Source organism: Nicotiana tomentosiformis, chromosome 11 (assembly GCF_000390325.3).
Source record: "Nicotiana tomentosiformis chromosome 11, ASM39032v3, whole genome shotgun sequence".
NCBI lineage: Eukaryota > Viridiplantae > Streptophyta > Magnoliopsida > Solanales > Solanaceae > Nicotiana > Nicotiana tomentosiformis.
In genome coordinates, this window is record NC_090822.1 from 55968413 (window position 1) to 55994869 (window position 26457).

General features: G+C 40.9%; 2 protein-coding genes across 4 annotated transcripts; both read left to right on the forward strand.

Moving 5' to 3' along the window:
- Positions 1–5886: 5886 nt before the first annotated feature.
- On the forward strand, positions 5887–11251 carry LOC104104374 (uncharacterized). Of its 3 annotated transcripts, none has more exons than XM_033658221.2 (6): positions 5887–6278; positions 6373–6489; positions 6938–7041; positions 8908–9052; positions 9129–9257; positions 9468–11251. In XM_033658221.2, exons 1-6 carry the CDS (start codon positions 6276–6278, stop codon positions 10875–10877), a joined length of 1908 nt encoding a protein of 635 aa, XP_033514112.1. In that variant the 5' UTR covers positions 5887–6275; the 3' UTR covers positions 10878–11251. The 3 variants fall into 3 exon arrangements, with proteins under 3 accessions (XP_033514112.1, XP_009610736.1, XP_009610737.1); XM_009612441.4 differs by having other exon boundaries at positions 5888–6278; positions 6357–6489; XM_009612442.4 differs by lacking the exon at positions 6373–6489 and having other exon boundaries at positions 5888–6278.
- Positions 11252–12199: 948 nt separating this feature from the next.
- LOC104104377 (uncharacterized) lies at positions 12200–13244 on the forward strand. Its single transcript, XM_009612443.4, has one exon. It carries the CDS (start codon positions 12200–12202, stop codon positions 13004–13006), a length of 807 nt encoding a protein of 268 aa, XP_009610738.2. The 3' UTR covers positions 13007–13244.
- Positions 13245–26457: the final 13213 nt, after the last annotated feature.

Genomic DNA, 26457 nt, shown 5'->3' on the forward strand with positions numbered 1-26457 from the left:
ATGTTGATGTATTTACCGATCATAAAAGTCTGCAATATATATTCAAGCAAAAAGAGTTGAATTTGCGACAGAGGCGATGGCTTGAGTTATTGAAAGATTATGATGTTAATATTCTCTACCATCCAGGGAAAGCTAATGTTGTAGCAGACGCATTAAGTCGTCTATCTATAGGTAGCTTAGCACATGTAAAGGTCGAGAAAAGACAATTAACTAGAGAGATTCATCAATTGGCTTGTTTGGGGGTTCGGTTAGTAGATTCCGACGATGGTGGAGTTGTACTCCAAAACACTGCAAAATCATCTCTCATAGCTGAAGTCAAAGAAAGGCAGTACGATGACCCAGAGTTGGTCGAGTTGAGAGAGCGAGTTCCGCAGCAGAAGAATCCATTGTTAGAGCTCAAGGGAGATGGGGGTTCTCAGATATAGGGGTCGTTTATGTGTTCCAGATGTAGTAGAGCTACGAGACAGGATTATGTCAGAGGCACATTATTCGTGGTACTCCATTCATCCTGGGTCGATGAAGATGTATCATGACATTAAGGATGTGTACTGGTGGAACGATATGAAGAAGAACATTGCTGAGTTTATCGCCCAGTGTCCTAGTTGCCAGCAGGTGAAAATAGAGCATCAGAAGCTCGGAGGGCTAATGCAGACTATAGAGATCCCGACATGAAAATAGGAGGCGATAAACATGGACTTTGTTACGGGTTTACCTCGTTCTCATCGTAAGTTCGATTCTATATGGGTGATAGTCGATAGGCTCACTAAATCAGCTCATTTTCTACCGGTCAGATCTACATATACAGCAGAAGATTATGCAAAGTTATATATTAAGGAGATAGTGCGGCTACACGGAGTACCGGTATCTATTATATCTGACCGTGGGGCTCAATTTACAGCACATTTTTGGAGGTCATTTCAGAGAGGTCTAGGGACTCAGGTGAATCTCAGCACAGCTTTTCATCCACAGACTGATGGACAAGCCGAGCGCACAATTCAGACGCTCGAGGATATGTTACGAGCATGTGTGTTGGATTTTAAAAGAAGTTGGGATGAACATCTACCTCTTGTCGAGTTTAAATATAATAACAGTTACCACTCCAGTATTCGGATGGCTCTGTACGAGGCTTTGTATGGGCGCAAGTGCAGATCTCCTATAGGGTGGTTTGATGTTGGAGAATCTGGGTTACATAGTCCAGACCTAGTTCAGCAGGCCGTAGAGAAAGTAAAGCTCATCCGGGAGCGACTGTTGACAGCTCAGAGTCGCCAGAAGTCATATTCTGACATGCGGCGACAAGACTTAGAGTTTGAGATTAATGACTGGGTATTCTTAAAGGTATCCCCTATGAAGGGCGTGATGAGGTTTGGCAAGAAAGGCAAGCTTAGCCCACAGTATATTGGGCCTTACAGGATTATTCGGAGAGTGGGCCAAGTAGCTTATGAGTTAGAATTGCCCTCAGAATTGGAGTCAATCCATCCGGTTTTTCACGTATCTATGCTACGGAAGTGCATTGACGATCCTACCAGAGTGGTGTCCACAGATGATATACAAATTACAGAGGACTTGTCATACAAGGAAATTCCAGTTGCCATCTTAGACCGACAAATTCGCAAGCTACGAAATAAGGAGGTAGCCTCCGTGAAGGTTTTATGTAGAAGCAATAATGTGGAAGAGATGACATGGGAAGCGGAGGAAGAAATGAAGTATAAATACCCCCACCTATTTCAAACTGAAGATATGGCTCGAGATGGGATGCTACAACACAACTCTATTCAGGCTAGTAGGTCATCAAGTAAGCTCTTATTTTCTGACTTTCAGTATTTATGATTTACGACTCTTTGACGCAAAGTGCTGTTATTTATAGACATTGGCCATGTGTGGCATGCATAATATGTTTTCTGGCTGCATGCAAGTTGGTTATAGTCTAGTGTACGGAGGAAACTCTGGCAAATCTTTTTCAAAGTCTCTAAAAGTAAACATTCGAGGACGAATGTTCCCAAGGGGGGAATGATGTTACACCCTATATTTTTTTATACGTAAAACTGCGTCGTGAGCAAACTAATGTAGGACCCAAAAATGAGATCATCTTTGAAAATATATAAATCAAGTTAATTATGTTACCTCGGAAGTTACAAATATTGAATATCATGAACAACAAGTACAAAGAGGGTTGGAAGGTTTAGAAGCTAAAGAAATTGAAGAAAATAATGTTTCGTCGAAAGCCGACAAATTGGGAATGTTATAGCATGTACTTTTGGGATGAGATCAGGGTGTTTTACATGATAAGGAGGTTATGTTACGAGTTATGTTATTCGTATGATAGTCGTATGTTATGTTTTGAAGTCAAGCGAGTGGTGGAACAAAAGTAGATGAAAGTCATCACAAGTTACGTTCATAAATTTTACTGAAACTTTGGTTCAAATGTAACTGCGATTTTCTCCTAATATACTTAGAGTTATGGGGTGTTCCACCCATCAAATTAAATATCTATGAGTCTACTTTCCAACGCATTAAACCGTTTGTCAATACGATATCTGAGTAGAGAGATATGGGTATTTTGGCGAGACTGCGCAGACTGTCACCTACTTGCTTAAACGAGAATCCAAAACTGGGCCAGTTCGGGTCGTCCAAACCTGGGCCAGTTCGGGTCAATCAAAGAGGCCTTTTTAAAGCCCTATCCCCTTCATATATTAGGATGATAATAGGGCATAATAACCAGACTTAATCTCTGCAAAAATCCTCCCAAACATTTCCCACAAACCCCAATTGATTTTCTCTCCCTTTCAAGTTCTAATTGGAGGTAAAGCCTAGAGTTTGAAGAACCAAGATAGGAGCTGAGTTATCCCACAAATAAGGTAAGTTTACTGCTCTCTTTCATCCATTCTTTACAGTTGTAGATGCATGGTAAGTTGTTCTATATTTGTAAGAACTCATGGGACGGTGATCGGAAGCCGTGAGTTCGAGTTATTCACTTGTAGCGGACTATTTTATGGATTGTTTTGTGGACTGTTTGGTATTGCTGTTGAGCTGCATGATTTACTACTGTTTTGTGGAGTTTTAGAGGAGGAAGGGTGTGGAGAAACACCACATAAATGCAAGATGTTGGGTTGTTCGTTCGTCGTAACATTTTCGGGGTTGTTGACACTACTATGTATGAAGAGATTGGGGTATGTTGGGCTGTTTTGTAGTATTGTGTGGGGTACATAAGATTGGAAAATAATGTATATATGTTGTTATTGTTGTTTTTGGTGTTGTTGGTATTATCTTGAATTTGGAGGAAGTAAGGATTATAGGGGAAATGCTGTCCGTTTTAATACAAAATAAGCATGGCGTTCGTTGTGCGATAGTTATACGTTTCATAACTTAATGATAGTATTATCGTTATTGTAGATTAAGGTGAGAAGAGGAGAGTTCAACTTGGTGATTGAAAAGAGTGTGATAAGGTATGTTAAGGCTAAGCCTTCCTTCATTTTGGCATGATCTCGTAGCTACATGTGTTAGTAATGAGACAAAAAGAGAAGTTCATATTCATGAATTTATTCAAACTATTCTAGTCTCATAAGTTACAATATTATTCCTTATCGAGACTCTATATTCAATTTAGTATTGTCTTCTTCCAGTCAAGAGAGCAGCAAGCCTATATATACAGTATTACAGTATTTTCATTACCATCGAGTTATAATCGATGGGCAGGCCCCTATTGGGCAACCTCTGATCAGATGGAAAGTTATATACCGAGCCTACTGTGGCCGAGCGCCTATGAGCGAGCCCAGCATGGTCGAGATACATAGCCTAGTATGGCCGAGCGCCTATGAGCGAGCCTACTATGGCAGAGCAGTTATATATACCGAGCCTTATAAGGCCGTACAATTATTTTACTTACTATATTGAAGGAGTTGAGTCAGTATCAGCAGGTAAGTATATCTCCAGATCATCTTTGACTCCCAATTACTTTCAGTTATTATATTATCAGTTCAGCTTAACTTTCAGTTATGTTATTGCCTTATATACTCGGTACATTATTTTGTACTGACGTCCTTTTTTTGGGGATACTGCATTTCATGCATGCAGGTTCAGATAGACAGACGGGTATACCTCCTCAGTAGGTGTTTCCAGAGTTCAGCGTGATCGGTAAGCTCCACATCCTTCGGAGTTATCGGGTCTAGGTTTTCGTGTACATCTTCTGTGTGTATGTATATATATTATGGGTAGGTTGGGGCCCTGTTCCGATCACAATATATCTATCAGTAGAGGCTTGTAGACATATCCTGTCAGTTAGTGCACTATGTTGGGCTTGTAGGCCTGGTATATATATTTTGGTGGTTTGTCAGTTGCAGTAGTTATGAGGCCTTGTCGGCCCAACTTTATATTGATGTTTAGTCAGCGTTAGTTTCCATTCAGTTTTATATTTTGCTTCGCAAATTGTCTTGCAAGGTGGCCCCATGGCCAAATTATGACATTATATGTTCAGAGTCCCTTAGTCGCAATTTGGTACACTAGGTTAGTTGAGGCACCCAGTGCCAGTCTCGCTCCCAGGTCGGGGCGTGACATTAAACACTACTTTTGAAGCAGTTTTGCGACCGAAGGCAAGAATAACTCGTGGAATACCCGTTGGGGGAAAGAATCATCGATTTCTACATTCCTTCATCTTTACTTTGTGATTTATTTATGCAAAATACTTGGGATATTGTTACTATGAGTATGAGCAGCTAAAACTTCTAATCTAGGGTTTTGATGGAACCTATTGGAGGATGATTTTCTGGTTACGTTTAATATAGATTTGCCGTAGCTTTTTCTCTATTTGTTCAACTATGTTTATATTGTGGTTGGTTGAAGAGCTCTCAATCGACTGTGCCTATTTAGTGTGTATTACTCGGAAGAGAGTACATATTTAGGTAGTTGTTGAACAACATCACTCCTAACGTATGTGAGGGATCAATACAGAGGGTTTAAAGGTGGGATTAGGAATAACGAAATCTTGGTGCGATAAGAGTGAGCTGTAACTTAGTGCCAGCTAGCGTAGTTCGGAAGAATATGTCTAGTAAATTGTGGTAGTTACTCGGGAGAGAATTACAACACTCAAAGCGCTCATGATCGGTAGAGAAAACTTAGGCAAATTTATAGGAAACGTAGCGGAAAGGAATCCGACAATAGGGAAAATTAGAACCTTAGATCATTCCAAATCTTGTCTACAACCTGTTCGTAGTTAGTTATTAATTACTGCATTTTCATTACTTGATCTTTAGTTAGTAAACATCCAATTTGTTATTTAATATTTCTGAAGATTGATTGCGTGAATTGGTGCGAGTCTAGTAGCTGTGATTAGTAGGTTAACTCCCTGTGGGATTCGACTCCGGACTTGTTAACCGAACTATATTTACAACGACCGCTTAATCCTTTTTATAAGGCATAGTTGGGTGTGATCATTTCTCAAAATTAACTAAATTCTCAAGGTGAATTTATTAATCGAGACAAACCATTGAGCACAGGTTTCATTGAGAACATAATATAGTAATATAACATGCCAAAGCTCCAATCTTAAGTATCATATAAAGGAGGAAAAGTAAAAAAAAGAGCGACGATCAATTAATAAGAAGAATATTAAAAATAATACATGTAGATAATCCAAAAAACTTCTTCTTCATATGGTAAGAAGTCACAACATGAAGCAAGCATCAGAACCAATTTGGATAGAAATCGTCACCTTTCAGGATTTTTCAGCAAGTTCTTATGGTTCGTTATCAAGTTTTCTCATATGTTTCTAGAAATCTTGTCTATTTTGTTATCACCTAAATACTTATGTGTGATGATTGACGAGCAATAACGTGAGACTAGTTTAACCAAACATAGACGAAAATTAAAACGGTAAGAAAACGAAATAGAAAAGGAGTAATAAAAAGTCGAGAAAAGGACAGCTTGAAATCCGTTAGACCCCCTTTGTCATTATTTCTGTATTAAAAAAAATATTCCAGAAAGTCCCCTAAAAAACTCCCCAAATCCAAAGTCTCTGCTACACTTATCACTGCTCTCTGCACATACACAGTTTTATACATACAAACAACCATACATTTACAGACAGCCATACTTTTACAAATCTCGTGTTTGAAGCTCACTTTGTGTATTTATAGATCTGTTTACATGACTTGCACAAATATATACATATATATACACACGATTACTTAAAGCTGAAAAGTGAAGAGGGACTTATTTGGAAGTGAAGGACTACTGAGATCAGAGATGCTTGATGGTATACTAAACCGTGGATTCAGCTCCAAATGGTTAGTCTTTTTATTTTTTTCTTTTTCTATATGGATATTCAGATTTGTGTTTTGAGTTTGGTTTTGAAACGAATGAAGCAAATCGTTGATAAAGGCAACGAGAACGCGAATCGAGGTGGTGAGACGGAGAGCAGAGGCGAAACAAAGGTTTTTGAAGGAAGATCTTGCCAAATTGCTTGATAATGGCCTCGATATTAATGCTTTTGGAAGGGTGATTTATTTCTATTCTTTTTTTTTAAAAAGCTTTTTCGTGCTTTAAGTTCTTTTTCTACAATAATTTTATTCCGATTTGAATTTACTGCGTTCTATCTATTTGTTTAGTTCGTTATTTGACTGAATTTTTTTCTGAAAGCAATTGTGTTCGGATCCGTTCTTATGCTTTGAAAAAAGTGAAAAAAGAAGAACATGATGAAAATGGAATTCTGGATGGATGCAGTTTAATTGATTGGAATTTATAGCATTAGTATAACATTAGGAACTTCCTTTTAGAATCATCCGAACAAAAATATTCTAATGCCAGAAGAAGTATGGAATTGGATTTGGTGAAGGCGAATGAAAAGACAAGGCTTATTGCATTCTTTCTTTTCTTTGAACACTCTTTTATATCCTGAAAAATTAGAATCTAATGTGGTTAAATGATTTCTGACGAGGTGAGGCAGACTGAAGAAATTTTGCTAGGGCAGAGCCTCTTATCCTGCTACGACTTTGTGGAACAATCTTGTGAATATATTGTAAAGCAGCTCTCCTACATGCAGAAATTAAGGTATATCATTACTTTCATTCTATGCAATTTTAATCTCTATAGTGGATTACACAATTATTTATAAAAAAAAATGGTTGGTTAAGGAAAAAGTTTCTACTTGGGAACATCTGATTTGTAACAGATATGAGTAATTCTTTTAAATAGGATACCACGAGAGATCTAACTAAATTGGAAAATGAGCTACCTTAAGGCTTCAATTAAGCAAGTCGCACATGAGCCTTTACATGAGTCATGATGCAACACAATGCAAAAGGACTTGGTAGTTTCTTGAAACCTTATGAAGAATGTGAGTTCAATTTGTTGAACTTGTTTAAATATTCATATTTGATAGTTTGTTGTTACTCAAAGTGATAAAAAATATTTTCATGTAAAATTAACTGGCTAAAAGGGAACTACACAATGTACGGATCACCCACTGGTCCATGCATTTTATTTCAAGCTCAACCAGTTGTTTGTTGTGAATTCTCAAAAGCAAGGGCTAGATTTAGTACCAAATACATCATCATAGACAATATTCTTTTCTGTAGATTGGGCCTAACTATCTTTAATCTGGAAGTGCCATCTTATTGCAAACTGGACCATAACTTATCAGCATCTTATGTTGGGACGAAGGTGACATGGCATAGACTTTGAAAGATCCATCAATTGACTGATGGAAATTCTCAGAAAGTTCCGCACTTCTTACCATCAATGAACTTTAGTAAGTTAAGTGTCAAGTAGAGTGTGGTTGAGTTCACCGGTTTCTTACCGTTTCACTTTTTTCTAGTCATTTAAGCAGTATAATCTGATCTCCAACCAAGGTGCCCCCAGTGAAATGCCTTGTTGACTAGACAAACCAAAGTTTCTCCATACATCCTCATTTTTCATGGGATTGTACTGAAACTTCCATTCTGTGCCAAATCTAGCTCGTGTAAGGCTTTAAAGGTTAACCGTAAATTGTATCCTTAAATATTGCTTCTTTTAGAAGGTCTTACAGTGAGTTCTTGTCTCTTTAGAAAGATCTTACAGTGAATTACAACCGTTTCACTTCTATTTTTAACACACTGATTATACTATTGGACATCGCAACTGGCCAAAGAGGTGAAACTTGTTTGAGAAAATGGGCCTTGGGTTTGTTATCAACTCAAAAAGTGAGCTCATGCGATGATGATTGCCCAAGATTACATAAGAGATGACAACCCCCTCAACCATTGTGGGACACTTAACAACACCCCCATGCTAAGCTGGACATTGGTGCTTGGACAATATAAATGGGAGCCCAATTTTGGATAAACCAAGAATAGGAGGAATGGTCTGGTTCTGGTTCCATATTAAGAAAATAGACCTTGGGCCTTAGTCCAGTTTTGTCAAAAGTTCATTTGAGGCGCATTTAAGCCTTGAAGCTCAAAGAAGCTCAAGGCCGATGCTTCATCTCACTTAGGTTGCGCTTTAGTGTAGACAAGGCACTGAGGCGTGCACCTCATTGCCCATGAGTTCTATCTTGAATATAGCAGGTACTAAGCAACAAATATGTTTGACAAAAAGATATATTAATTTTTAAGGAAATCATTGTTAATGAAGTTGTCACTTTTTTCTCGCATTATAAATATATTTTTATTTTTTCTTCATTACGCCTTTTTTAACTAAAGCTCACACTTTAACTGCGCTTTGCGCTTAATACCAAATAGACCTCGAGCACTTTTTAGCATTTTTTGCCTTTGACAACACTGGGCCTAACTCAATCGCAAAAGGTAGCTTATGAGGTGAGAAAACCCAAGATCATGGAAGGAGACAACAATCCTATCCTTGACGAATGCAGGACACTTAACAAAACCATTGTTCCCCAAATATGATAGTAAGTAATTGACACATACTGTCTATATCCAGGGACTGTCCTGAGGACTGCAGAGAAGCTGTGGCATCATTGATGTTTGCTGCAGCAAGATTCTCTGATTTGCCAGAATTGAGAGAGCTAAGGGATTTATTTCAGGAGAGATATGGGAACTCCTTGGAATGTTTTGTTAACCAGAAGGTGATTTGTTTATTATACTGTCCTGCACATCTTATTTTATCTGTCTTTTATATCTGACTTCCTTCAGTGCAATTAGTTTGTTGAGAAATTATCTTCAAGACCCCCTGCAATGGAGAAGAGAATTCAGCTGTTGCAAGGTATAGCTTTAGAATTTTCTATAAGGTGGGATTCCATGGGATTTCAACAAAGGATGGCACTTGCACAGGTACATCTTTTTTGTTCAAAACTGAGATTACCATTGGCTGCTAAAAGGTGTAAAATTGTTGTTAGTGTTTGCCTCCAAAATAAACGTTCATCCTTAAGTATCCTAATTTGCTACTTCTCTCAACAACTATCTGGGGAAGTGAAACATAACTTTTCCCCAAATATAGATACAAGTGAAGTTTCACCATTGCCTTTTCCTTGATAATTGTAGGCCAAACCAATCAGGAGTGGATCTTCACATTCTTCTACTGGCAACAACATCCTACCAAATGGCAAGGGTGGTGGTTCAAAAACTGATAAACTCGATGTTGCACTTGGTGAAAGGCACAAGGGCTTTAATGATCAACATAATATACAGAATGGCAGAGAGGGTATTGTCTTAAAGAAAGAGCAGCGGGATCTTCATTCCTCTGAAACGAAAGAATCAAGTATGCATGGAAATAAACCGCTTATAAAGCAGGAAGCTAGTTATTCCAAGGGGCGAAAACATGATATGTTGTTTGATAAAGAGGTGGAACAGACAAGGATAAGAAACAAAGCAGTCCTAGAGAAAGATGATAATTCAATAAAGAATGCAAAATCAGGCAGTTCATCACATGGAGAGAGGCTAGAAGGTTTTGATAATAAATTCACTAGATACAATGAAAATCATGGTCAGATTCTCATGGAAAGATCAGAGAGTAGGGGACTCCCTTTCAAAACTGATGGTGTCTCTTCTGCTTGGAACACAGCCATTGAAAAGAATACTGTTAACTCAACAAGAATGGTTCAGCAGGAAAATGGAAATAGGTTGACATCCTATGCCAACCTTGTTCTCCCTCCACCATATATTAAGTCCAAAGAGAAAGCCGTTCCTCCTCCCTATGTAAAACCAAGTGATAGCAAAGAAAGAGCCCGTAAGGGTTCTAAGCAGTCTGCTTCTGAATTTGATGGGCATTTCAGAAGCACCTCTCCACGCAATAAACTTGATACAAACAAGACCAATAAAGAATCAGATCTTCCTGATGATGAGGCTCAAACTATTAAACCCCCTGTACTAAATAGTCACGGTCATGAGAAAGAATTATCTCATAAGGATGGTTTGACCTTGCCAAAACCAAGATCTGTAAGGAGAAAGCACCATAAATCAGTGTCAAATCGCGGCGAAGAGGGGAAGTCTGAAGATGCCAGGGTGGTCAAGAAAAGTTCAAGTAGCCGGAGAAGGGAACATTCGAGGAAAGGCGTGCAGATTTTGTTTGAGGATGAAAGCCATCAGAAAGATGATGAGGAAAGAATGATAGATAAACTGTTGCTGCATTACAGTAAAAAACCATCAAAATGTGATGTGGAGACTCTGAGGAAAAAGCCACAAGCTCATCTTTCACATCTGACAACTCCTGATACTGGTGAATCCTCAAATAATCAAACCAACAGAGATCAACATCAAATGGGATCAGATATGCTTCCTTTCCCCAAAAGATCTATTTCCCTCCCACATGAGCAAACTGCTCCATCAGAGGCAACAAAGGTATTTGCTCGTGCCAATTCATTTCAGCCAGACAACCAGGCATGTCATGTGCATCCAAAACTACCAGATTATGATGATTTGACTGCCCGATTTGCTGCTTTAAGAGGCCGATAATTTTAATAATAGGTTAACCTTGGGGAGTGGTAACCATTTTTGTTTACTCTGGTGTGTGTTACCTCTTCACATTCATTTACACATGTTGATCTTGTCCTTAGCTGTTTACTGACTGGAACCTGTTAACTTGTAACCTGTATTACTTGACAACCTGTACCCAAAATATTCATCTTGATGTTCTCATAGGCACAGGTTTCCAAATACTACAGGTAGGAGGCATAGAGCTGCATCATATAACATGTTTCATGACGTAAATGATGTCCAGGCACATTTACGGCTTTAGCTGTTCCTTGCTCTAAATCCCATTTGCGTACTAGTTGATTGTAAAACTGTAACCATTCATGATTCATATGTAACCTTGATCTTTGAGGCTATGAGATTCTTTGAGTTACTGTTCCTACGTATGCGTGCTCTACTGGAGTGCTGCTTTCGTGGACGTTAAGATAAAGTTGTCTTTTGCGTTAAAGATTGAAAATACTATTGAAGGAAGCATTTGACTGGTATTATTCGTTTAGTGGCAGCTTAGACGTGGTTTCTTTTGTCAGCAAGGAGACCAACATGGTGCTGCCCGCCCTGTTTCAACTCGAAAGTAAAGAGCACAGACAAATGTTTTGTTTTTTTAAAAAGTTGGCCAAATTGACTTGCTGTCAGAAAGCCCTCGTTTGCTCTGAGCAAAAGCTTGGGCATGTACATACGAAAGCTTTTCTCCTACTACTCCCTTGGATTCCTTCTATCTGGCATTGCTTTTCTCAACTCACACACGAGTAAAAATGTTATGTTCCCGCCAAAATTTCCTCACGCTTCCAAAGTCACTTTTATTTTACAAGATTCTCTTGTTTCTCAACACCCATATCAGCACACACAGATAGATAATATATGTATATATAGAGAGAGAGGATTAGGGTAGAGGATTAGGTAGCCGAGCTTTGTCATTGTTTGTTATAGTTGCTTTAGTACGTCACTTAGTGTCTTTCATGTGTTTTTGTATTTCTAGACTTCTGTTATTACTTTTTGTTGCCTTCGCTTTGGTTTTCTATTTGCATTACCTAGTGTTAGTTTTGTGTTTTCGCTTGGTTTTTCTGATTGATTTGCTTATCATTGCCCCTTCCTTTATCTTTCATGAGCCGAGGGTCTACCGGAAACAACCTCTCTGCCTTCTTAAAGATAGGAGTAAGGTATGCGTACACACTACTATCCCTATATATATATATATATATATATATATATATATATATATATATAAGAGAGAATGAAGGGTAATTCAGAAGTTGTAATGGCAGATATATATATATATATATATATATAGATATATAAGAGAGAGAATGAAGGGTAATTCAGAAGTTGTAATGGCAGCAACATTAGTAATGGTGGTGAGCCTCGCAATAGTTTTAGGCCTCGTCTTAGTTCTACTTGCTGAGCTCTACTGCTCACTCTTAATTCGTCAACGACGACAGCTCCAAAAGACACCCCTGAATTCCTCCACCTCCGCTACTGCGGCCCAAAGCTCCAAGGAACCACCCCGGCAACAACAAAACCAATCAACTGCTTCAACTCTCAGTGACTTCTATGCGCAAGGGGTTCTTCATGCTCCTAGAAACTTTCTCATTCCTGCAGTTACTCGCAACGACAAGTTCGACCTTGAAATGCAAAGCTCTGCGCAAGTCTCCTCCATTCATCATCAAGTTGGGCTTATTTTTTCTTCACCACATTCCCATCCCTTCATTTCGAATTTATCCCCTAAATTAGTCCATCAATTTCCACTCCAATGCAGCAACATTGAAGGAGTTGACGGTGGTGCTACAAAGAAGCAATTAGTATACATATCCAATCCCATTTACGATAACGAAGCCTGCAGGCCTAGCAAAGGTGATACCCTATTTGAAACGCCTGATTCATCGCCTTCACGTCTCGAAACAATTCATTCTTCTGGGAAAGACGACAATGGTAGTGGCCAATCATCATTATCTAGTCCCTCTTCACTCCCATTAACTCCAATGAAGAAACTTCCAGCTGTGGCATGTTCAGTTTCACTAAGAGATGCTAGGTCACTCGGCACTTCTGGAAGTTCCAACAGTAACAACACTTCGTTATCCTCAGCCTCAGGATCTCCTTGCACTTCTCCTTCATGATGAATTTCAAAAACTAGTTTAGGGAGTGTATACAGTTAAAACCGGGCCCACCCGATTTTACTATTCGACCGAGACCGGGAGGTTGCATCGAATGATAGCCTCGTAACGGAACAGACAAAATCACGAGGATAAGGTACCGAGTTCAAAATCGAGGTACCTGTCGAGATCGAGACTAGTAGCGATCGAAGCCAAATGAGACAGGCATCGAGCAAGATTGAAGATAACACAATAACAGAAAGGCGAGATATCCGTGACTGGTCGAGGATCATGGCGTAAATCTCGGAACGGATCAAATCAGAAATGGTTAATTAGCTAATCATGGGATTTCCTTCTGTAATTAGAATTATACCATAAATGGAATTCCTCTACTATTTAAAGGGGGGTTCTAATCATTTGTAGGATACATTGTTCACAGATGTCAAAGCAATATAATTCTTTTTCTTGTTTATACTATTGTTTATTAGCTTGTTATATTTTAATTGTTCTTACATCTACCAGTTCGAGGGTATCCAAACTTTAGGGCTGATTTCCATTCTAACTCTGGTTTGCCTTACTTTATAATTCATTTCTGTTATTATTCTTCATATTTATCAATTGGTATTAAGCGAAATCACGTATCCTTTGGACCACATCATAAGTTTAATTATTATCCAATTTGAAGGATAAACAGTTTGGCGCCCACCGTGGGGCCAAGGATAATAGTGATTGCTTAATACTGATTCCGATAACACACACTGCTTTACACTTGTTCTCGTAAGAATCTTTGTTTTCAGGATAAACATGTCAAACTCACAAGTAGCGCCTACACATGGTGACACGGGCCTCGGTTTTCATGGGGAAAATGACAGTATAGCCGCTCCAGGGATCGAGGCGCCTCAGGCTGACCTCGAGGAAGCACCAATTGCAAATCTCGTAGATGTCAGTTCACATGTCGCCCTAAATGCAAATTTGGGCGCTGATCCCGAAGGTAGTGTACGCAGGGAAGTTCGATCAGGTGGTCGAGGTACGCAGGGCGGAGAAGATGGTGGAGTTAGCCTCCAATTGATATTCGAAATATTACAGGCTCAACAAGCCGCTATAGCACAACTACAAAATCAACACCGAACACTGAGTAGGGTCGAACCAGAAGTCGTCCACAGGACTGAGCCTGTGCCGGAAAGGTCGAACGCCAACGAATCAGGGACTGACCCCGCCATTATGAAAATGCTCGAGGAGCTCACTAAACGGATTAAATAGGGAGAAAAGAAAATCGAGGCAAATGACAAGAAAGTAGAGACATACAACTCCCGGGTTTACCAAATACCGGGGGCACCGCCGATTCTAAAGGGTATGGATTCAAAAACATTCGTACAGAAGCCTTTCCCTCCAAGTGCGGCTCCGAAACCCATTCCGGAGAAATTCCGAATGCCAGAAATTACTAAGTACAATGGGACCACCGACCCTAATGAGCATATCACTTCTTATACATGCGCAATAAAAGGGAATGACTTGGAAGACGATGAGATTGAATCTGTTCTACTGAAGAAATTTGGAGAAACCTTGTCGAAAGGAGCAATGATATGGTACCACAATTTGCCACCTAATTCCATCGATTCCTTCGCCGTGCTTGCAGACTCCTTCGTAAAGGCACATGCCGGAGCAATAAAGGTTGTGACTAGGAAGTCAGACCTCTTCAAGGTGAAACAAAAAGACAACGAAATGTTGAGGAAATTCGTATCTTGGTTCCAGATGGAACGCATGGAACTACCATCGGCCACAGACGATTGGGCCGTTCAAGCTTTTACTCAAGGTTTGAACGAACGAAATTCGGTGGCATCACGACAGCTAACGCAGAATTTAATTGAATATCCAGCGGTAACCTGGGTTGATGTACATAATCGGTACTAGTAAAATATCAGGGTCGAGGATAGTCAATTGGGGACCCCTTCCGGTTCCGTTTATCCAAACAGGCCCGTCGGCAGAACTCAAAGGGATATCGACAGAGAACCCCGGTCGAACAGAGATCGGTAATAACCATACAATGCAGATCGTAGAAACAGCGACCCAGGACGCAATCCCATCTGAAATGATCGAAGGAACGATCGAGGACAAAGCTCTCGAGGGCTCATGAGCAAAAGTGGATTCGATAAACATACCGATCCCACAGAAGCACCACGATTATCAGAATATAACTTCAGCATCGACACATCAGGTATTGTGTCAGCCATTGGGAGAATCAAAGATACTAGATGGCCCAGACCACTACAAACCGATCCATCCCAAAGAAACCCCAATCAAATATGCAAATACCATGGTACACATGGTCATAGAACCGAAGACTGCAGATAACTAAAGGAGGAGGTGGCCCGTCTATTCAACGAGAGTCACCTTCGAGAATTCTTGAGCGATCGAGCTAAAAACCATTTCAGCGACAGGGATGCAAACAGGAAAAACGAGCAGGAAGAACCACAGCACGTGATTCACATGATCGTTGGTGGGGTCGATATTCCACATGGGCCCATGTTCAAATGCACTAAAGTATCAATCACCAGGGAAAAACGAACTCGAGACTATGTGCTAGAGGGCACTTTATCATTCAATGATGAGGAAGCAGAAGGGATCTCACAACCCCACAATGATGCTTTGGTAATCTCTATCCTTATGAATAAAATTCAAGTTAAACGTGTTTTAATTGATCTAGGAAGCTCGGTCAATATTATTCGATCGAGGGTCGTGGAGCAGCTCGACCTACAAGATCAGATCGTACCCGCAACTTGGATTCTCAATGGCTTCAACATGGCTAGTGAAACAACTAAAGATGAAATCATCCTACCGGTAAATGTAGCCGGAACTATTCAAGAAACAAAGTTCCATGTGATCGAGGGCGATATGAGATACAACGCACTGCTCAGAAGACCCTAGATTCACAACATGAGGGCGGTCCCCTCAACCCTTCACCAAATGCTGAAGTTCCCAACACCGGATGGAGTAAAAACAGTGTATGGGGAACAACATACTGCCAAAGAGATGTTCGCGATCGACGAAGTAATACCGGTGTCGGCGCTTTCATCAACAAAGGGATCGGAATCCAAAGGAAAACAGGGAGCTAAATAGCAACCACAACCACTAGCCTCGACTCAGTCGGAGAAGCAGGGAACGGACGGGGACGATGACTACTAGACCCCTCGATCCTTCATAATCCCCGAGGATTCCGACGCTACCAAAGCGACAGTCGAAGAGCTGGAGCAAGTCATACTGATCGAGCATCTACCCGATCGAAAGGTATACCTGGGTACAGGGTTAACCCCTGAGCTCAGGGAAAAACTCATTAAATTTCTTATCAATAATATGGATTATTTTGCTTGGTCCCACCTAGATATGACAGGGGTCCCGCCGGAGATCACTATACATTGACTGAGCTTGGACCCGAAGTTTCGCCCGGTAAAACAAAAGAGAAGGCCCCAGTCCAAGGTAAAACATGCATTCATCAAGGATGAGGTAGCCAAACATCTCAAAATAGGATCCATTCGGGAAGTAAAATATCCCGAATGGTTAGCAAACATTGTCGTAGTCCCTAAAAAGGGAAATAAACTTAGAATGTGCGTAGACTATAAAGATTTAAACAAAGCATGTCCTAAAGACTCTTTTCCTCTGCCGAATATCGATCGCATGATCGATGCCACAGCCAGCCACGAGATCCTTAGTTTTCTCGATGCCTACTCTGGGTACAATCAAGTACAAATGAACCCGGAGGATCAGGAAAAGACCTCGTTCATCACTAAGTACGACACCTATTGTTATAATGTAATGTCGTTTGGACTAAAAAATGCTGGTGCCACTTATCAACGCTTAGTAAATCGAATGTTCGAAGAACAAATAGGTAAATCAATGGAGGTTTATATTGACGATATGCTAGTTAAGTCCCTACGAGCAGAGGACCATTTGACACATTTGCAGGAGACCTTCGATATACTAAGGAAATACTACATGAAACTCAACCCGGAGAAATGTGCATTCGGGGTCGGCTCAGGCAAGTTCCTCGGCTTTATGGTATCAAATCAGGGGATCGAAATCAACCCCGATAAGATCAAGGCAATCAAAGACATCACAGTCATGAACAATGTTAAGGCCGTACAAAGGTTAACAGGGTGCATAGCCGCCCTAAGCCGATTCATCTCGAGATCTTCGGATAGAAGTCACATGTTCTTCTCACTGCTCAGAAAGAAGAACAATTTTCCATGGACCCCGGAATGCCAACAAGCATTGGAAGAATTAAAGCGGTACCTCTCGAGCCCGCCACTGCTTCATACTCCGAAAGCGGACGAGCAGCTCTACTTGTAATTAGCAGTCTCGGAAATCGCGGTAAGTGGGGTCCTAGTTTGAGAAGAGCAAGGTACACAATTTTCTATTTACTATGTTAGTCGAACTTTAGGAGAGGCCGAGACCCGGTACCCACACTTAGAAAAATTAGCGCTTGCCCTAATAAGCGCCTCTAGGAAATTAAAACCATATTTTCAGTGTCACCCAATCTGTGTGGTGACTACTTATCCCCTTCGCAATATTTTGCATAAGTCTGATTGGCCAAATGGGCCGTCGAGATCAGTGGGTACGATATCGAGTATCGACCCCGAACGACCATCAAGTCTCAAATCTTAGCAGACTTCGTGACCGACTTTACGCCATCCCTCGTACCCGAGGTTGAAAAGGAAATATTATTAAAGTCGGGTACATCATCGGGGGTGTAGACCCTCTTCACAGACGGCGCTTCGAACGTGAAGGGGTCCAGTCTAGGCATCGTTTTGAAGCCGCCCACGGGTAATACAATTATACAAGCTATCAAAACGTCCAAGTTAACTAACAATGAGGCCGAGTATGAGGCAATGATTGCAGGTCTAGAGCTAGCTAAAGGTTTGGGTCATCGAGGCCAAATGTGACTCCCTGCTTGTGGTAAACCAAGTCAACAGAACCTTCGAGGTTCGAGAAGATCGAATGCAAAGGTACTTGGACAAACTACAGGTGACTCTACATCGGTTTAAAGAATGGACCCTACAACATGTGCCTCGAGAACAAAACAGCGAGGCCGATGCCCTTGCAAATTTAGGGTCATCAGTCGAAGACAACGAGATTAGCTCGGGGACTGTCGTACAACTTTCAAGGTCAGTAATCGAAGAAGACCACGCCGAAATCAGCTCCACAAGTCTGACCTGGGATTGGAGGAACAGATATATCGAGTACCTAAATAATGGGAAGCTTCCATCGGATCCTAAGGAATCGAGGACTCTACGTACGAAGGCCGCACGATTTACATTGGCCGAAGATGGAACACTATATAGAAGGATGTTTGACGGACCATTGGTAATATATTTGGGACCAGGAGATACCGACTACATCCTATGAGAAATCCACGAGGGCACTTGCGGAAATCATTCCGGTGCCAAGTCATTGGTTCACAAAGTCATCAGGGCAGGATACTATTGGACCGATATGGAAAAGGATACAAAAGAGTTTGTTCGAAAGTGCGACAAATGTCAAAGGTATGCGCTGATGATTCACCAACCCGGAGAGCAACTCCACTCAGTCTTATCCCCATAGCCATTCATGAAATGGGGAATGGATATTGTCGGCCCTCTACCATCAGCCCCAGGTAAAGCTAAATTTATTTTGTTTATGACTGACTATTTCTCTAAGTGGGTTGAAGCACAGAATTTCGAGAAAATTAGAGAGAAAGAAGTCATAGACTTCATCTGGGACCACATTATATGCCGATTCGGGATGCCTGCCGAGATCGTATGCAACAATGGAAAGCAATTCGTCGGCAGCAAAGTGACAAAGTTACTCGAAGATCACAAAATAAAAAGGATCCTATCGACGCCATATCATCCTAGTGGGAACGGACAGGCCGAATCGACAAACAAGACCATCATTCAAAATCTAAAGAAAAGATTGAACGACGCTAAGGGAAAATGGACAGAAATATTGCCCGAAGTCCTTTGGGCGTATCGAACAACATCAAAATCTAGTACGGGGGCAACACCGTTCTCTTTATTATATAGCGTCGAAGCTCTAATCCCGGTTGAAGTCGGGGAACCCAGCGTCAGGTTTCGATATGCAACAGAAGAGTCAAATCATGAAGCTATAAATACAAGCCTCGAATTTCTAGATGAAAAACGGGAAGCCTCACTCGTTCGAATGGCCACACAGAAACAGTGGATCGAAAGGTATTACAATCGGAGAGCCAATCTTCGACACTTTAAAATCGGGGACTTGGTTCCGAGGAAGGTCACCCTCAATACTCGAGACCCAAACGAAGGAAAACTTGGCCCGAACTGGGAGGGACCGTATCAGGTCCTCGATATCATCGGAAAGGGATCCTACAAACTTGGCACGATGAACGACGAACAATTACCAAACAATTGGAACATATCACTCCTCAAACGATATTACTGCTAAGGTACGACCTTCTCCATTTTCGTTTATATTTTATACTAACCATTTGCATGTGTTTAATCGAAGACACCAAAGGATTCTTTAAACACAAAGCCCTTAAGTCTGAAAACACGCGTTGCACTCTTTTTCCCTTAGGCCGGTTTTTGTCCCAAATGGGTTTTTCCGGCGAGGTTTTTAATGAGGCAACCATTGTTCGTGCTAACTTAGAGCAATTCAATAGTATCCGAGGCTCCTTTACAATCAACCTCGAATACTGGGGGGCATCACCCTCGGATATTACAAGGAAAATACTCTGTGTCAACAGGGTCTCGATAGGTAAAGGACCAAACGGTCAAATGAACCGTGTCCATGTAGATTACTTGAGCCCTAATGGCAAAACATGTACGCATGTATAATCTATTGAAAGAAGTAGTTTTCCTTACCAGATGTTCTGTGCCTTAGAGAAATTTATACTTTACAATTTCATACTTATGATCTATTGTGGAAACTGGCTTAAGGGCCGATCACAGCTAAAGTTCAAACAATTTACCCTATACTCGGGGATTGTTGTCCAAAAAATCGACATGATCGATGTACTAAACCTTGAAATCGTAAGAACTTAAAAAGGCAATCCTCGATTTTATAGGCCACGGCCACCCTACTCGGGGACTGACACTTCAAACGAGTTCGAAGTATAGTAGGGAACAAGCCTAAGGGGAAAATCCCAAACTAAAGGCTACGACCAAATTGACATGGTTCAGAGACGTCCGATTTCCGTTATAAAACAGGCCTTCAAATATTCTCATAAATCGATTAAAAAAAGCAACCCTTGGCTGAATTACTAAGGGTCTCAATAATATCGACCCTCGAAAAATCCTAAGGGGTATCGAATTGTTTGAACTCTCGAACAATTTTGTGCTAAGGCATAACAAAGTAAAGGATTTCGATAACACCAATTCTCGAAAAACCTAATGGGTAAAAATTTATCTCATACTAAGGCATGACAAATTTTTACTTTTTCAAGCCGAAAAAGGGGAAAAGCCATTCTTTTGATGCCATATCGGCCTAATTCAAGAGCCTATGGGCCATTTTATTTTTTGAGTTCGAGAAATCGTCCTTACTCAACTAAAACCTAAGGGTCACTCTACTTCGAGTTCGAGCAAGTACTCACTCGATTTTAAAGACTATACTGGTCCGACTTCGGTCTAGTTGCCTAAAGTCCCAGCATGAAGGCATGAATGAAATAGAATTTTCACAAGGTAGGAAATAGAATAAAGGCAAGTCAAAGAGAAAAAAGAACTTTTATCTATACGAAAATATTTACAAGGACCGATCAAGGTCCCGCACAAAAAAAATCAAAAAAGAAAAAGCCTAGGATTCCTAATTTTTCTCAGAGGCACCTTCTTCTCCATCGAGGTCCTCCCTATTCTCGGACCCACTCTTGCTGCCATCATCATCGTCATCATTGGAAGAGGCCAGTGCTGTAGCATCAGCTTCATGCTCTTTAGCCTTTATTATCTCGTCGGTAAGATCGAAACCTCGAGCATGGATCTCCTCGAGGGTTTCCCTCCGAGATTGGCATTTGGCGAGTTCAGCAATCCAATGTGCTCGAGTTTGAGCAGTCTCAGCTGCCTCTATCGCTTGGACATGAGCGACTTCAATATCGGCCCGGTAGACAGCCACGATCGCCTCTGCCTCGACCTTTGCCTTTTCGGCTTCAGATTTGGCCTTTGAATGTTCGGAAGCCAACCGAGCCTCGAGCTCCTATATTTTCTTTGCTTGAGCTGAGCCCTTCTCCTTCATGCCTCGAAGCTGACTTTCGACCGATGATAATTGGGCTCGAGCAACCTCTTTTTCAGCAGCAAAGCAATCCATACTTTCTTTCCACCCCAAGGTCTCCGCTTTCATCATGTCGACCTCCTCACGGAATTGCTCGATCCTCTCGACCTTTTGCTGCAGCTGTGAGATTGAAATGTTAACCACCGTTCCCGAATCGAGCCCATGAGCTTTTAAGATTATCATTACCTGCTCGATCAGTTCGGTCTGATCTTGGTGAGCCTTGGCCAACTCGGCTTGGAGGTCCTTGATCTCCTCTTCTTTTTGCCCACTAAGGAGTTTAAGGGCATTTCTCTCCTCCGTGAGCCCTCGGAGGTCGGCCTCACATCAGCTCAGTTCTGCTCGGGACTTTGAAAATGCCTCCTGATGGAGCGCCAAAGCCTATACGGAAAAAAGAAGGGAAGTTAGACAGGAAGAGAAGAAATAAACTAAGTATGATATCGACAAAGGGAGTTAAGACTCACCCGATTCAAGGCTTGTTGAGCTTCATCGAAGAAGCTCGATGCTTCATTCAGGTCGGTAGCATCCTTGACCCCGATAAAGTAACCACGGAAGGGGTCCTCCCCTCCATGGGCCCTGTCTACTTCGGGAGTCCTCATAGCTTGGACCTCCCGAATTGCCTCCTCGGAAAATGCAGGTAGAATCGGCGAGTCTCCAATATCTATTGTCCCAAGTGAGCCACTTGAGGCGTTCTCCTCGTTGCGAAGGGCCTCGGAGCCAGCCCCTTCAGACATACCCGCCTTTTGCCCATCTCGGCGGGAGGCATCTTCGATCTTCGACGACTCGGGGACCTTGCCCGAGTCCTTTTCCAAGACCCCCTCGGCTCGAGGCGGAATCTCCTCAACCACCACCGACTCAACGACCTTTGGGGCCTCGATAGTTTTCTTCACTCGGGCCACCAGTTCTGAGCCATCGTCTTCATCTTCTTCTTCTTCCTCCCTTAGCCGTTGAATCACATCTGCAGGTAGGGCAACAATGTCTTTCTTCGGCTTACGAGCCTGTTTCTTCTTAGGCTTTTGATCCTCGGAGGTTGAGGTCCTTTTTCTCTTCTTGTCCTTTGCCGGCTTCGGAACCGGGGTCGAAGTCTCCTCCTCACCAGACGGGGACCTCATGACCGCATCCTTGCCCAGGCCTGTATATGAGGAAATTGAATAAGTAGAAGAAGGGAATCTTAATCAAATCATTAAATACACAAAAAGTGGGCTTACCATGATTCTTGGCCTCCCATCGGCCATTTGATAAATCGCGCCATGAGCGCTCGACGTATGTAGAAGTCGAGGCCAGGTTCCGAACCCAGCTCTCGAGGTCGGGAATCGCACGGGGCATCCAAGCGACACCTACATCATGGAAAAAGACATCGATGAGAAAAGACAAAGGAACAAATAATATATGGAAGCTAACAGTGAGACGGTACTTACGATCCATGTTCTATTTCTCAGGAAATGGCATATTCTCGGCTGGGATTAGGTCGGAAGTCCTCACTCGAACGAACCGGCCCATCCAGCCTCGATCCTTGTCCTCGTCTATGCTCGAGAACAATACTTTGGTAGCCCGACGTTGGAGTTTTATTAAACCGCCTCGATAGAGGCGGCTATACAATCTGATAAGGTGATCGAGGGTGAAAGGGAGCCCCTCGACTTTGCTCACGAAGAATCGGAGCAGAATAACAATTCGCCAAAAGGAATGATGGATTTGGCCTAAGGTTATTTGATATTGACGGCAAAAATCAACGATGACGGGGTCGAGAGGGGCCAATGTGAAAGGGTAAGTGTAAACACTTAGAAACCTTTCCACATGGGTGGTGATGTCTTCTTCGGGAGTCGGGATCACCACCTCTTTGCCCTCCCAGTTGCAGTCTTTCTTTACCTGCTTAAGGAATCCCTCAGTTATCAAGCATACATACCTCGACATTGGCTCGCATTGACCAGGAATCGACGAGGCCTTATTGGTCTTGAAATCGGAATTTATCACGCACCCCCAGGAATGCATTCCTCAAGACGGGGTTCCACCGGCGTTTTTCCGCCGGCCGGTTAAGAAGATGAAGCAACTTCTTTTTGTGGTACCGTTTTTGATATTTTTGCCATTTTTGTGTAAGTTTAAAGAAGAGGAAGATAATAGGACTTAACGTTTGAGAAAGGACTAACAGCAAAACCTGAAGATTTGTAAAAGGGAAGAACTTAAGAGATGTAAAAGCTTTGGAGATTAGAAGGAAGTAAATGTAAAGTTTGAATAAATGAGGAATGGGTCTATTTATTGGATTCACGGCGACGATTCAAAGGCACTAGTGGCCAACCACCAACTGACAATCATTAATGACTTGAAAAAATGTACCGACGGGATATTTCGGTCACTCCCGTCGCTTACGTCACAAGGATGACGTCATGACAGGTCGAGGTAGAAAATCAAAGGCTCAATTCGTTTCTTGTCATTTTACTCCAAAAAATATGGGGACTATATGTATACGGTTAAAATCGGGCCCATCCGATTTTACTATTCGACCGAGACCTGAAGGTTGAATCGAAGGATGGACTCGTAACGGAAAAGACTAAATCACGAGGATAAGGTACCGAGTTCAAAATCGAGGTACCTGTCGAGATCGAGGCTAGTAGCGATCGAAGCCAAATGAGACAGACATCGAGCAAGATCGAAGATATCACAATAACAAAAAGGCGAGATATCCGTGACTGGTCGAGGATCATGACGTAAATCTCGGAACGGATCAAATCAGAAACGGTTAATTAGCTAATCATGAGATTTCCTTCTGTAATTAGAATTATACCATAAGTGGAATTCCTCTACTATTTAAAGGGGGGTTCTAATCATTTGTACGACACATTGTTCACAGATATTAAAGCAATATAATTCTCTTTCTCATTTATACTATTGTTCATTAGCTTGTTATATTTTTATAATTCTTACATCTACCAGTTTGAGGGTATCCAAACTTGAGGGCTGATTTCCATTTTAACTCTGGTTTGCCTTACTTTATAATTCATTTATGTTATTATTCTTCATATTTATCAATTGGTATTAAGTGAAATCACGTATCCTTTGGATCACATCATAAGTTTAATTGTTATCCAATTTTAAGGGTAAACTGGTAGTTCATGTTATAGAATGCGGTCATTCATTAGGCCTTTGTTCTAATGTTATTTTGCCGTCTTGTGAGCTGCACTAGTGTATGGTTAGTTAGTTTTGCGTAGTATTAATTGTTGTAACAGGGATGCAAAAGACTGCTGACAAAGACTAATATTAGACTCATTGGAAACATACAAAGTTTGAGGCGTGTTAATGGGGGCGCTTAAACCAAGTTCATGCCTAAGTGTTCCTTTCTGCTTTCTTTCTGTTTCTTGTTTTTAGATAAGCCTGCTTGTGCATTGTCAAAGTCCCTCTTTATCTGAGCGAAGGAAACAAGCATCTCTTTTTTCCTTTTTCTTAATGCATATGGTGTGTTGGGATTAAAAAGGTGCATGCGAAGAGGTGGTGGACCAAAAGAAGAGGCAACAAATATCTCCATTTTTCATGAGAAGGGACCTCTTTGTGCTGAATTCGACGAAGTTTGGACAAGAAAACTAAAGCTTAAGAGAGGAACCTTGTGGGGTCTGTTGTCCTCTTAGAAAAGGACGACTTCTGATGGTTTCTATGCATTGCTTGAACCCCCATGAAATAAAGAAGCTTCATTATCTAACATGAACTGATACTTTTGTTTGAGCTGCTACTGTTTTCTTAATCCCTTGTTTCAATTTGTATCAATCTATTTGACTGGACACGGAGCTTAAAAAATAAAAAAAAAGCCATTTGAGTTTGTAGTGTAAAATTAGTCACATATATTTTGTATGGAAATGGATTGATCCATTTTAGTACGAACTAAAAAGGAAATAGGTTCACATAAATTAAAATGGAGGGATTATTATTTATAAGAATTACGGTTCACATTGTTAGGAATTTGTCCACAATTTCTAATCTATTAGGACTCTCTTTCTTGAATGAAGGAAAAAAGACTCCTAAAAGGAATACATTTCCTTCATATGCGTTATCCTTTTCTTGGAGGAGAAGTTTTGTACTTTTATAAATTGACATTTTCTTCTCACAACAAGAACAACAACAATAGCATCCACAATATAGTTCTTACGAGAATCATGTTTAGGGGAGATTATTCTCTCAAAAATTTTGTTCTCTTTTTATAATAGTGATAGATCATATGTAGGTCGATTAATCAAACCATAATAAATTATTATGCCTAGTTTAGTATATATTTTTTTTATACTCTGATTTGTCGTCCATCAAGTTTTTCATTGTTAGCTTTCGCATGCACCTTGTTATTTTGATCCCAACAAGTGATATCAGAGCCAATGGTTCGAAGCAAGATCGAAGACAGATTCATGGGGGTTCAAATCAAGCCGCAACTAATTTGACGATAATGAAGACTTATCCAAAAAGTTTGGACGTAATGCTACATGTGGAGATAAATTACAATCATAAATATTCAAAACTCCTGTTGCCGCATCTTTTATAGAAATAAAAACTCTTTTATAACCCATATTTGGGCTCCTTTTAACCAATGCCAGTTTTAACTCATGCTTACTTGTGACGTATGAGCTCCTTTTAATCAATAACAGTTTAAATTAGTGATAACAAAATGGTTAAAAGAAAACAGTTATCCACCTATATTATCCATTACAAAATAGTTGGATAATGATCTTTTTAAAAACGAGTCCAATATGGATAAGAACCATATTATCCACTTAGAAAATGGATAACTAATAGGTAACCAATGAATAATTAATGGGCTTAGCTTTTACATTTGTAAAGCCTCAAATTGGGGATTCCTCAAGTTTAGGAGATTAAGAATTTCTCCAAAGGTGATCATATTTAAGAAGCCATGGATAATTTGGATATCCATATTATCCGCCGGTTAACCCATTTTTTATCCGTATCAAATATGGATCGGGTAGGATAATTTATCCGTTTTGCATTACCCGCTTTCAACCCGTCCATATCCGACCCGACCCGCCTGTTTGCCGCCCCTAGTTTAAAGCCATACTTATTCTTAATGCGCGGGCTCCTTTTAACGCATTCTTGGTCTTCTTTCAACCAATACCAAGATTTTTCAACCTGTACTTATTTTTAATCATGCCAAGTAGCAGTAATGAAGATTATATGAAGAAAGTGGATCAGATTTTATCAAGAAAATTAAGGGCAAGAGGAGA